Consider the following 13780-nt stretch of genomic DNA (forward strand, 5'->3'; position numbering starts at 1 on the left):
GACGATATGAAGGAATAATTGGGCTTTATCCGCCATGACATCCAAAAAATAAGGGAACGTACCACCACAGCGGAGGGCCGCATCAGTGACATTGAAGATAAAATGCCCCCCCCTTCTTGGAGACACTCAGAATACAGCTAGGCTGGCCAGGTTGAATGAGCTCAAGTCTGATGACCTTGAAAATCGCATTAGGTGAAACAATGTGCACATAGTGGGGCTACAGGAGAAGACAGGGGGTAGGGACCCCACATAATTTGTAGAAAAATGGCTGCAGGAGGTCTTCGGTAGAGAAGTATTCATGTCACTATATTCAGTGGAGAGGGCCCAAAGAGTGCCACCTAGATCGCTTACACCAGGCCACCGGCCTCGAACACTACTAGACAGGCTCCTTAATTATAAGGACAAGGAAATTTATTCTCCGCAAGGCAAAGGCACAACGTTGCCTTTAACGGGGCACACATTTCTTTCTACCCTGACTACTCTACAGAAGTGCAGTGGCGCAGAGCGAGATTCACCGACGTTAAGAGGCGGCTCCAGCAGCTCTGTACGCCATGCTGTTTCCGGCACGACTTTGCATCATAGCCAGAGGCCAAGCACGCCTCCCTCTGGATCGACGCCAATGAACATGCCATCCGTCAGACCAGGAGGGCCACAGCGGAGGGCGATTGCTAGCTCTTACAAAAGCCCTTAGAGGAGAGATGAGCAACATGAAAACTAACCTTACCCTGTTTCCCGCTTACGTAGCCTACAAACCGGTTGGGAGCCACAACATATTTTTTTTTTTCCCAGCGTTGTGAGCAATGTGAATTGTGCGACCACTACAACACTTGGTTGTGAACCACTACCCATGGTTGGTACCATTTGTGCCACTCAGAGGAACCCTAGGTTTTTTTGTTTGAGTCCTCTGTGTTTTGCTATGCAATTTATGCTGCCAGATTGAAGCAGAAATCGCAGGCAGGCGATAGCTTGTCCAGGCATGCATGTGATGTTGACTGTAAAGTCTTTTGCTTGATGCTCCAGTTCCAGACCCAATCAATACATTGTTTCCAGAACCATCTACCTCACCCCCACCCATCTTGCTAGATATGTTATACTGCTATGCAAAGTGTATCAACTGAAATGTATTATTGCTGCTTTATATGTTCCACCCCCTTCAACCCAGAGGCATTGAGAACTCTCCAACTAAGCCACCCTGATTTATCGTTGATCGATGTTGGAGATCTTAACTGTTACATGGACCCCGTCCTGGACAAGCACCCACCCCCCGGCGAGCAGAGGGGAAAACTGACCTCCCTGCCTCTCAGAACCAAATGGGTGCCGGCAATGCACAAAGCAAAACGTGAAGAGAAAATATGGACAGCCGCACACCAAAAAAAGACTTGAAAAGGTGGCCTTTAATGGTAAAAGGAAAAAAGGCACTACAAGGCACAGCAAGCAGTGGGGAATATAGCTGGTGCGTTTCGCACTGGGGTTCAGTGCTTAGTCATAGCTAAAAACAAAATGAAATACATTCCAAATATATACACCCATCTAAAAACATTGTATGATCTGCCCTGCCTATAATGACCATAGTAAAAATGAGTCTGGAAGTGAGGGTGTAAATCTATATGAAGAAACATTTGACGTGTGATAAACTCCAAAATGATGATACGAATAAGAAGAGATAGAGGAACGATGGAGAAAAAATTGTTATAATAAAGCCCAGGGGTGTAGATATGATAATAATAATAATAGTGTGTATAAGTACATACTTGTAAGGGGGCTCAAGTGGTAAATGATGGGTGAAAAAATATTATAAATGTAAATCCATGGTTCATTTATCTATTTACTAGAAAAAATGTCACAAAGTATAACCCATAAAGTGACAATATGTGTATCTAAATAGGTGTAGATGGCTAATATAAATGTAAAAAAGAGAGAATAAACAATGAAAAAAATACACAAGACGGAAATGCAAATATAAATATACATCCCATGATGTCCACTTCCTGCCACTTGTACCTCACTTCCCATCGTTCACCCCTTATCGTAAAAATTGGATACAACGATCGAATGAAAAATTAGAAAAATTTCCTAAATGTAAGATAGATATAGATATAGATAGAGATAGATAGATAGATATAGATAGATATAGATATAGATATAGATATAGATATATATATATATATATATATATATATATATATATATATATATATATATATATATATATATATATATATATATATATATATATATATATATATATATTAAAAATATTAAAGAAATCAAGCCAAAGCTTGATGTAAATGTAAATATCAATATATAAAGAAAATGTTTTGTCACTCGAGTACCATTGACACCCCGGTGCATGTGCTCGCTAAAGACCATCTTTGTGAATTTATATAACAAAGATTCGGACGTGGAAAGTAGAGACATATGTGTACCGGGTAATTGTGAGTACAATGTATGAAGTACCGAAAACTCGGCCAATCACACATATGTAGTCACAGGTAAAAGTCAAAAAATCAAAGCACTGTGAGGCCATCAAGAGCAAAAGGGGTGATGGATGATCGATGTATTAAATACAGTACATGTTTATGTGAATAGCAATTAAGTATAGGGAAAAATTCCTATATGACGTGAAGTGCTAACCTACACAAGAAAAGGATGTTTTAATAATGAGTATAGGTAAAGAAATGTGTGTGTAAAAGAAAAGGATGTCCTGAATCTAATGTAATATAGATAAGACAATGATCTAACCTCACTCATGTGTTTTTAATGGTGTGATTTGTATTTAACTCTTGTTGTGTCGGTGGCCTGACAAACACATTAATGTAGTTTTTATAATAAGAATGACCAGGTGAACATCCTAATGCTTTTACTTTTGTTTTTGGCAGGACCCTCAGGGTGTATATGTTGTGTATACCTTGGTGTCTCTGAGAAATATGTAAAATAAGTATGTTCCTGTTAGATCAACAAAAAAAAGAAGGAACAAACCATGTAACCATAGAAACGATGGAAGAAAATGCTCAGGAGGACACCAAAGACTGAAAGTGTGGCACACTGCAATATTGTGATAGAAAATGTTTTTCTACCAAAAATATAGTTGCTCGAACGGCACTGCGGAAGCTCGCGGAGGAGGTGGGATGGTTGGACCCATGGCGGGACCGTAACCCTTTGCAGAGACAGTTCTCCTGTTTCTCTAAGACGCTCCTCTCCCTGTCCAGAATAGATCTGTGCCTATGCATAGCCCAAACGTCCCGCTTTCTACAGGATATCCAATACCTTGTCAGGGGGGCATCTCTGATTCATCTAATCTCTAAACCTGACATGACTCTGACAAGGGCCCCCTGGAAACTCCATGCCTTTTGGTTGAGTCTGATCCCCCTCCCATGATGGCCTAGTAGAGGCAATTGGGGAGTTCTGGGAGCACCATGTTGACCACCCTGACCCCAGTGCAGCATTGGATGCCTTTTTTTTTTTTTTTAAGGTGTCCCTGAGAGGTATTCTCATTAAAATGGTAACAAACATTAAAACTAATACGAGGGCACAGCAGGAGCAGGCGGAACATTTGGCATGCCAGCTTGAGACAAGGTTTATTGATGACCCCAGTGATGCAAACAGGGAGTCCTGGTTAGCAGCGCAGGAGGCGGTAGTCCAGATTACCAGGTCAGTAGCTGATAAAAAAAGACTTGCTTTCTACGAGAAGGGGGAGCAGACTGGATGCCTGCTAGCAAGATCGTGAAGTCTTCCCAGACCTCTCCCTTGATCGGCGCACTTCGCGCCAAGCAGAGGAAGCTCGTGAACACTCCTACCCTGACACTACTACACAGACCTCTACCGGTCCAGAGTGGGATACACGGAAGCAGAGTTGCGATCATATCTGCAGACCGTAGAGCTGCCGTGCGCCTCTGCGTCCCAAAAAGCAATGCTAGACGCCCCCATTACAGTTCAGAATCTGCAGCAGGCAATATATATATATATATATATATATATATATATATATATATATATATATATATATATATATATATATATATATATATATATATATATATATATATATATATATATATATATATATATATATATATATATATATATATATATATATATATATATATATATATATAATAAATTATATCTCCCTCCCTCTCCCTCTCTCCTCTAAGGCCCCCGGGGACGACTGCCTCCCGACTGAAATATACAAACAGTGCGGTGACTCTATATTACCTTATCTTCTTAGGGTGCTTAACTCGGCCAGGACCAATCGGAGCCTACCGGAGTCCATGACTAGAGCAAACATCATCCTTATATTGAAGCTGGGGAAGGATCCACTGGACCCAGGGTCCTATAGGCCGATATCCCTTTTGCAAAGTGACATTAAAATCCTGGCTAAGGTACTAGCCCTTAGACTTAATAAGGTTATCTCTTCCATTATACAACCAGACCAATCGGGATTTATCCCGCAAAAATCTACTGCCATAAATCTCTGCAGCCCAGGTGACCAGACAGTCCGTCTCCGGAGGTCAATGTGATCAGCTCTTTCAATGTTAATGTATTGTTCAGAATTAACAACCAAGAATAGTCTTTAAAGCAAAACCAAGAAAACAGTCTCTCAAAAATGTAACAAAAGGAGGAATATAGCAATAACAAATAACAGGGTGAAGAAGAAATAATGTCCCTGTAACATGTGAGATATAACACACTGGCATGTGTGAGAGACATTCAGATCCTTGGTGAAATAAACATAGTGAGTTATATTAAAAGTCCAAGTTTCTTGAGACAAACACCCGGTGCACAAATGGTTAAGTGAGCCGCCACCACATGGACTGGGGCTTACCAGAACACATATAAATAACAGCGTTATTTAAAGATTGCAGCAGGGATCTCCAAGGGGTATGATCACAACACAGGATCAATGGATGTACAGCATGTATCCTTCACTGGTAACTCCACGGAGGGATATAGTAAACTCGTACTGACAAACTCTTGAATCGTAGCAGGAAACAGTGGCATGTCATGCAGAGAGAAAGCCGCACATAGCGTAATACGTCCAAAAATTACTTTTATTAAAAGAGTAAAAACCTACTTACATCAATCGAATGAATATAGGCACATAAAAACAGTTTGCCGGCCGGCATAGATAGGAGCCCTTCCTCCTTGTACGAACGCGGTGACGTCACTGCACGCCGTCGATCCAGACGCGTTTCGTTATAGGATAACGTTTTCAATGGGATGGGCTCTGCAGTGATTCACCGCTTTAAATAACCAGGCCTCGCTTTGATCGCCTGGAACCGGAAGTGGCGAAAACGCCATTTTGGATTTGGGATAATGTAACAAAACAGCATGCCAAAGCAGGGATGCCTCGAGTAAAAAAGACAGGGAGATCCATGTCATATGAGGACAGGATTAATTGTAAATTAAATAATATATGTGTGAAAAATAGTGAACCTAATAATAATAATAATAATAATCGTTGTTTAATCATGATCATTGAACCAACCAAAAATAAGTACCTGCATTACGGACTAAAAACACTGACTCCCCCATGTGGGGAAGCGAGAAATTACGTGCAAAAATAGAAAAATAGATAGTGCAACTTAAAAAGGCAAGAAGGAGAAAATAATAGCTCCTTCGCCAAATGTGATCAAGAAACACAATAATTGAACACTAAAAGTGTTACATAGTGAATGTACACTAATAAGTGCTAAACTTCAATTAAGTGAACAATATTATATGTTCAAAAAAACAACATTATTGTTTATCAGTAAAAATAGTGACAACAAATATTTGTGAGTAGATGTAGATTAATTAAATATAAACAAATACTCCCGATCGTATCCAATAGGGTGAATATTATTGGATTCTCAGGGTTAGTGGTTGTATATTCGAGAACAGAACACCATCCTGGTGGGATCAAAGCTAGGCTAAATCAATAACCAAAACATAAAAATATATATATACATATTATTAATAAATTTATAACAAATCAAGCATTATTAATGAACGCATTCACGTCTGTATCCACGTTAAGACCATGTGGCATATAACATTTGAGGCGATGTATCCAAGCCATTTCGAGCTTGGATATTTCCCTCACCAAGGAGCTACCTCTCCAATTGGGCTTATAAGTATCTATACCTAGGAATAGAGTATTCGACGGGTCTTTATTATGTTTCAACAAATAGTGTTTTGACACTGAATGGTTTTTGAAGCCAGTAATAATGTTGGTAATGTGTTCGTTTAAACGAACGCGTAGTGGCCTCTTGGTCCTACCTACATATTGCAGGCCGCAAGGGCACTGCAACAAATAAACAACACCTGTGGTCCCACAGGTGATAAAAGGCTTTATAAGATGTTCCTTGCCAGTGGCAGTAGATGTAAAGGTAGTAGTACGTCTACTTCTGCACGAGTTGTTGGTACAAACCCTACAGCGTCTACATCTATAAAAACCTGTTAACTGGTCAAAAAAACTTGAAGTTTTACATGGAGGGTTTAAAATATTGGGGGCAATACGATTACGTAAAGAGGGCGCTCCCCTAAATATGACCCTAGGTTTCTCTGGCAAAAGTTCTTTGAGAACAGGATCATGTTTTGCCAGGTGCCAATGTCTATTTATCAGTTGTTTGATACCTCCATGTTGAATGGAAAATGTAGTGATAAACGGGGCACAGCCCTGAAATTGCTCACATTGGTCTCGTGGCCGCTCAACCAAGAGTTCCTCTCTAGGGATGGAACTGACTGTCCCCAAGGTATCTTCCAAGGATTTTAGATCATAACCTTTCTCCAAGAAACGGTCAGTCAACACCTTAGCCTGCTCTGAAAATTCAATGGGATCGGAGCAGTTCCTACGGAGCCTCAAGTATTGGCTCTTCGGGATTGACCTAAGCCACTGGTCATGATGGCAACTTCCTAGTGGTATAAAGGAATTGCGGTCCGTAACCTTAAAGAAGGTAGAGGTAGTAAATTCATTCCCTTTGATCCGGACATTTAGGTCGAGGTAGTGTACCTCTGTTTGACTAGCTTCAAACTTTAATTGGATACCTCTCTGATTCCGATTTAAATCAGACATAAAGTTTTCCAACCTGTCCAGAGGGCCATCCCATAGGAGGAGGATGTCATCAATGTACCTGGCCCATAACATGAGCTCAGGCACATTAACACCATAGATGACATCCTCCTCCCACTTGGCCATGAACAGGTTCGCCAAACTGGGGGCATACTTGGCCCCCATGGCTACGCCAGTTTCTTGTTTGTAGAACTTCCCCTCGAACCAAAAATAGTTCGAGGAGGTGGCGAACCTTAAAAGAAGCATAATGAACTCAACCTGTTTGACCGGAAGGCCGGAATCTCTTCCCAGGTATAGGAGCACTGCCTCAAAACCCAACTCGTGTGGTATAATGGTGTAGAGGGACGTGACATCTATGGTCACCATCCACATACCTCTCCTAGGGGAGAGACCTGCTAGAAGATTTATAATGTGCCTGGAGTCTTTTACATATGACGGCATCCCTCTAACTAGTGGTTGCAGGAAAAAATCCACATATCTGCCCACCCGGGACGTCACCGAGTCAATACCACTGACAATGGGACGCCCCGGGGGGCAGACAGGATCCTTATGGAGCTTTGGTAAGTAATATATAGTAGGCGTCCGGGGTGCCACTGGGACCAAATATAATCTTTCCTTAGGGGTAAGTATCCCCTCATAGAAACCCCTGGCCACCAAAGCCTCCAACTCTCTTTTGAATTTATTCTTAGGGTCTGACTGTAACAGTGAGTAGGTGTTAGAATCCCCCAGAATGTTATACATCTCCTTTAGATAGTCGGATCTATCAAGGATCACGATCCCCCCCCCCTTATCTGCGGGTCTGACCACCAACTCCTTATTGTGACAGAGCTGGTCCAAACCCTCCTGCATAGTTTTATTTAACCGTGCCTTTTTTACTTCCATTAGGTCTAAATCCCTGAGTAGAACATCCCGAAAAACCTTGAGGGAAGGTGCCAAGGTACCCGGGGGATTAAACAGGGATGCATTCGACAGGCCTGAATGGGTATAAGCATTAGGGTTAACTGTATTGGAAAAGGTATTTGTAGCCATATACCTCTTAATATTGAGTTTTCTAATAAATTTGTGGATATCCATAAACGTATGGAATTTATCCAAACCCTTAGGGGGTGCAAACTTAAGGCCCTGATCTAAAATAAATTGTTCAGGTTTGGTTAGGACCTTAGAGCTAAGATTGAAAATGCCCTGTCCTACTGTTACATTTTTGGCCGCTTTAATGGTTCTAATGGTTATTGATTTAGCCTAGCTTTGATCCCACCAGGATGGTGTTCTGTTCTCGAATATACAACCACTAACCCTGAGAATCCAATAATATTCACCCTATTGGATACGATCGGGAGTATTTGTTTATATTTAATTAATCTACATCTACTCACAAATATTTGTTGTCACTATTTTTACTGATAAACAATAATGTTGTTTTTTTGAACATATAATATTGTTCACTTAATTGAAGTTTAGCACTTATTAGTGTACATTCACTATGTAACACTTTTAGTGTTCAATTATTGTGTTTCTTGATCACATTTGGCGAAGGAGCTATTATTTTCTCCTTCTTGCCTTTTTAAGTTGCACTATCTATTTTTCTATTTTTGCACGTAATTTCTCGCTTCCCCACATGGGGGAGTCAGTGTTTTTAGTCCGTAATGCAGGTACTTATTTTTGGTTGGTTCAATGATCATGATTAAACAACGATTATTATTATTATTATTATTATTAGGTTCACTATTTTTCACACATATATTATTTAATTTACAATTAATCCTGTCCTCATATGACATGGATCTCCCTGTCTTTTTTACTCGAGGCATCCCTGCTTTGGCATGCTGTTTTGTTACATTATCCCAAATCCAAAATGGCGTTTTCGCCACTTCCGGTTCCTGGCGATCAAAGCGAGGCCTGGTTATTTAAAGCGGTGAATCACTGCAGAGCCCATCCCATTGAAAACGTTATCCTATAACGAAACGCGTCTGGGTCGACGGCGTGCAGTGACGTCACCGCGTTCGTACAAGGAGGAAGGGCTCCTATCTATGCCGGCCGGCAAACTGTTTTTATGTGCCTATATTCATTCGATTGATGTAAGTAGGTTTTTACTCTTTTAATAAAAGTAATTTTTGGACGTATTACGCTATGTGCGGCTTTCTCTCTGCATGACATGCCACTGTTTCCTGCTACGGTTCAAGAGTTTGTCAGTACGAGTTTACTATATCCCTCCGTGGAGTTACCAGTGAAGGATACATGCTGTACATCCATTGATCCTGTGTTGTGATCATACCCCTTGGAGATCCCTGCTGCAATCTTTAAATAACGCTGTTATTTATATGTGTTCTGGTAAGCCCCAGTCCATGTGGTGGCGGCTCACTTAACCATTTGTGCACCGGGTGTTGTTTGTCTCAAGAAACTTCAGTTATTTGGACTTTTAATATAACTCACTACTATGTTTATTTCACCAAGGATCTGAATGTCTCTCACACATGCCAGTGTGTTATATCTCACATGTTACAGGGACATTATTTCTTCTTCTTTTTTGGACATTTATTCACTACACTAATTGTGTTGTCACATAGGTTTGAATAATTTTTATAGATTGGCGCGATTTTTTCTTTTTTCTATATTGTTTGTGTTATGACACGTTATTGCTGCCTTTTTTTATATTCATTTATTTAATCACGTTGTTTTGGTTAGCGCAATTTTTCTTTTAAAATAACAGGGTGAATCTGGCAGAAAAGGTCCCTTCAGCCAGTGTCTGCGCCAGTGATCAACTTGACTAAATCATCACTAATGGTGCTAGATGCTAAACTTGATGCCCAGAGCCTAGCGGCTCATCAAATACTGATGACCTCTAGCTTAAAATATTTAGGAATTCAGGTCACCCTGGAAATACTAGAATACATCACCCCCTTAATTTTATCACCCCTGCTGGGCCATATCCAGGCTCGAATAAAAGTGTGGTCGAAACTAAAAATGTCCCTGGTAGGAAGGGCAAACTTTATCAAAATGATTTTCATGCCCCAGCTTCTTTATATATTACATAATACCCCCATGGTGATCCCCCCCCCCCTTAAAATATTTTGCATTATTAACTTCAGGTCCTTTCTGTGGCTGGACAAACCCCCCAGGGTTAAACTAGAACGGCAGAAACCCAAAGACAAGGGGGGCAGCTGGCTTTGCCCAACCCGTGGCTTTATTATATTGCCTCCCAGCTGCAGCATGTGGCCCAAGCCCTCACCCCGCTGGATGGAGGACCAACCTGCCTTAGACCCCGTTAAAGCTCTCATGTGCCACAAAACGGGGGTGTCGGATGTAGCGGAGGGCTTAGAGGCCTTGGCCTATGGAAAGTCTGAGAGATTCCCCACATTTGCCTTAATCCAAAAAATATGGAACAAGGCCAGACAGTTGCAGGCAGTAGAAGGTTTTACCCAATATGGAACAATAGAAGCTACCCAGAACTACAAACACTGACGTGTGGGGCTCGGTGGAGGAGAGATGGAGTCACGCACCTACACCACACAGTTGTGGTGGGAAAATTGAGCACCATTGCAGAGCTGCGGGAGCGATTTAGTCTTCCCTGGACGAATCACTTTTACTATCTACAACTGCAACACGCTTTGGGGGCTCAATTTGGTAGGACTCCAGGGACCCCATCCCCGACCCCCCCCCCCCCCCATATTTCACTACATGGAAGAGGTGGTCAGTTTTAAAGACTTTATTTCCAACTGCTACGAATTGCTACTCGGGGTGTTCCTGACGGGATTCCCCTTAAGGGCGGTGACCAAGTAGGAGAATGATGTTGGCGCCCTAGAGGGGGGAACAGTGGGAAGAGGCGCTTCAGGCGGTACAAATGTCCTCCCTCAATGTGGCACAGCGTTTGTCACAGTTGTACATGTATACTGAGAGTGCATTACATGCCAGCTAGGCTGGCTAGAATGGGGGCGAGACCAAACTCGGACTGTCCAAGGTGTGTGAGAGACCACGGAGACTTGATTTGCATGCTGTGACGCTGCCCCAAGCGACATTTGTACTGGACAAGGGGTACTGACTACATCAATAGAGCCTTCTCAGTGACTATCCCGACTGACCCCAAACCGTGTATCCTGGGCATCCTAGACGATCTCTCCCTAGAGGACAACTTTAAACCGCCCATTGCAAGAGCTCTATTTCAGGCATGGTTACTCATCCTTAGGCCATGGAAGGTCGGCTGAACCCCCCTTGCTCAAGGAATGGATTAATAAGGTGGGAGACGTGTTGCGACTAGAGAAGTTTTATCTTTCAACACAGGGGGAGCCCTGGTAAATTTTAAAGGCAGTGGTCACCCTGGCTAAGCACCCCAGGATTATCCCAGGTGGACCTTATACTAGATGGGTTACTGCTTTGAGACAATTGCATAAGGAATAATTCTAGATATCACCGTTGGAGGCGGCAGGCGAAGCGGATGGGCGACCTTCATAAACTGTAAGTTGCAATTACCATGCATAGGGTGTAGGGATGGAGATGACGGGATACAATGTATGTGCACTATGATTTGGTGGAACTGGATGTTATGACATGTATGTAAAACCTGGTCTTCAATAAACTTGTTTCTGAGAAAAAAAAACGTTAGTTTTTTTTTTTTATTATTATTTTTTTTTTGATTTTAAAAAAAAAAGTATATTTTTTCCCGAAAAAGTGCGCTTGTAAGACTGCTGCGCAAATACGGTGTGACAAAGTATTGCAACGACCGCCATTTTTTTTCTCTAGGGTGTCAGAAAAATATTACAAATACTAAAAATAAATATATATGTATATGTGTGTTTGGGGGTTCTAAGTAATTTTTCTAGCAAAAAAAAAAAAAAAAAAAAGATTTTAAGTGGGTAATTTTGAGTTCTTTTTAAATACATACTTTACCAGAGCACAGAGATATAGATCTTTTTATTTATTTTTTACAGGACAAATTCTTCAACATGAGTCACACAGCTAGAGAAGACCATGATCCACCTTCAACATACTTTATTTGCAAGGTATTTTTTTATTTTACGCACAAGATAAAATGTAACTGCTCACTGTTTGTAACTGAAAATTCTCATGTATATTTAGGTAAACCACTAAGTAATTATGTGCTCAGAGGACTGTTCTGGATATAGGGAAAAACAAAATTAATAAAGCGTGTGCAAAACCTCTTACCATAAAGCTTACAATGAAATCACCACTAAGAGGCCAATGTAGGATCATGTAAAAATAAAACACAGCAGTTCCAAAACCACCTTGAGCATGGGTACTGTATGAATTATTTTGTATAGAGCTGCACGATTCTGGGAAAAATGAGAATCGCGATTAACTAAATTTCATACAATGAAGATCACGATTCTCAAATTTATTTCTTTAAATTTATTTTCAACACAAAACGGAGCTTATGTGCTTTAATACAGTATATGTAAATCTGACGGATTGTTTACATGTTACATTTTAAAAGCCACAGCAAACCTGCTGACCTTGCATGCTTGCTAATGTGAAAGAACAGCTCTGATTTTCACATTTAACTAAATGTGAAAATCAGAGGTGTTCTGTCACATTAGCAGGCATGTAAGGTTTGCTGCTGCTTTTAAAATTTAATATGTAAACAGTCTGTCAAACTTACATATACTGGGCCAGATTCTCAAAAGAGATACGACGGCGTATCTCCAGATACGCCGTCGTATCTCTGAGTTGCGCCGTCGTATCTATGCGCCTGATTCTTAGAATCAGTTGCGCATAGATTTCCCTTAGATCCGACAGGCGTAAGTCTCTTACGCCGTCGGATCGTAACTGCGTATTTACGCTGGCCGCTAGGGACGTGTACGCTGATTTACGCGTTGAAATATGTAAATCAGCTAGATACGCAAATTCACGAACGTACGCAAGGCCGACGCAGTACAGTTACGCCGTTTACGTTGGGCTTTTCCCGGCGTAAAGTTACCCCTGCTATATGATGGCATAAGTGCGGCGTACCAATGTTAAGTATCGCCGTCGGTCCCGCGACGAAATTTGAAAATTTTACATTGTTTGCGTAACTCGTCCGTGAATGGGGCTGGACGTAATTTACTTTCACGTCAAAACCAATACGTCCTTGCGGCGTATTAGGAGCAATGCACACTGGGAGATTTCCACGGACGGCGCATTCGTGAAAAACGTCAATCACGTCGGGTCACGGAACATTAACATAAAACACTCGCCCCCTGTCCTACATTTGTATTAGGCGGGCTTACGCCGGCCGATTTACGCTACGCCGCCGCAACTTACGGAGCAAGTGCTTTGAGAATACAGCACTTGCCCGTCTAAGTTGCGGAGGCGTAACGTAAATCGGATATGATACGCGATTGTACGAGAATCTGGCCCACTGTATTTAAGCACATAAACTCCGTTTTGTGTTGAAAATAACTGTGAAAGCTAAAACTCAGTTGGGTGTAACAAGATGTCCGCTTGCCGTCTTCTCACGAACATTACTGTGCAGGATTGTGGGGTGGAGCAAGAGGGCGGCGACAAAACGTCACTTCCTGACGAGACAGCCGTCGGGTGTACCAAGATGGCCGCCGCTCCGGAGCTAGGCCAAAGCCTGGGACTTTCCTATGGCCACACCCGAGTAGCGGTACCGCTGGATCCGAAAATTGCTGGAGATCGCGGGGGGGCATGTGAATCGAACCCGCGATTTTCTTACGATTAATCGTGCAGCCCTACTTTCGGATAACCATGATCTTTAGATAATAAGAGATCAAT

General features: G+C 41.7%; 1 protein-coding gene across 1 annotated transcript in view; it reads left to right on the forward strand.

Moving 5' to 3' along the window:
- LOC120940513 overlaps nt 1-13780 on the forward strand; it is a 308239-nt gene that overhangs the window by 5017 nt on the left and 289442 nt on the right. The window contains exon 2 of the mRNA XM_040353429.1: nt 11977-12048. Coding sequence (XP_040209363.1) covers nt 11992-12048 — 57 coding nt within the window. The 5' untranslated portion in view covers nt 11977-11991. The remainder of the gene's footprint in view (nt 1-11976; nt 12049-13780) is intronic.

Source organism: Rana temporaria, chromosome 5 (assembly GCF_905171775.1).
Source record: "Rana temporaria chromosome 5, aRanTem1.1, whole genome shotgun sequence".
Taxonomy (NCBI): Eukaryota; Metazoa; Chordata; class Amphibia; order Anura; family Ranidae; genus Rana; species Rana temporaria.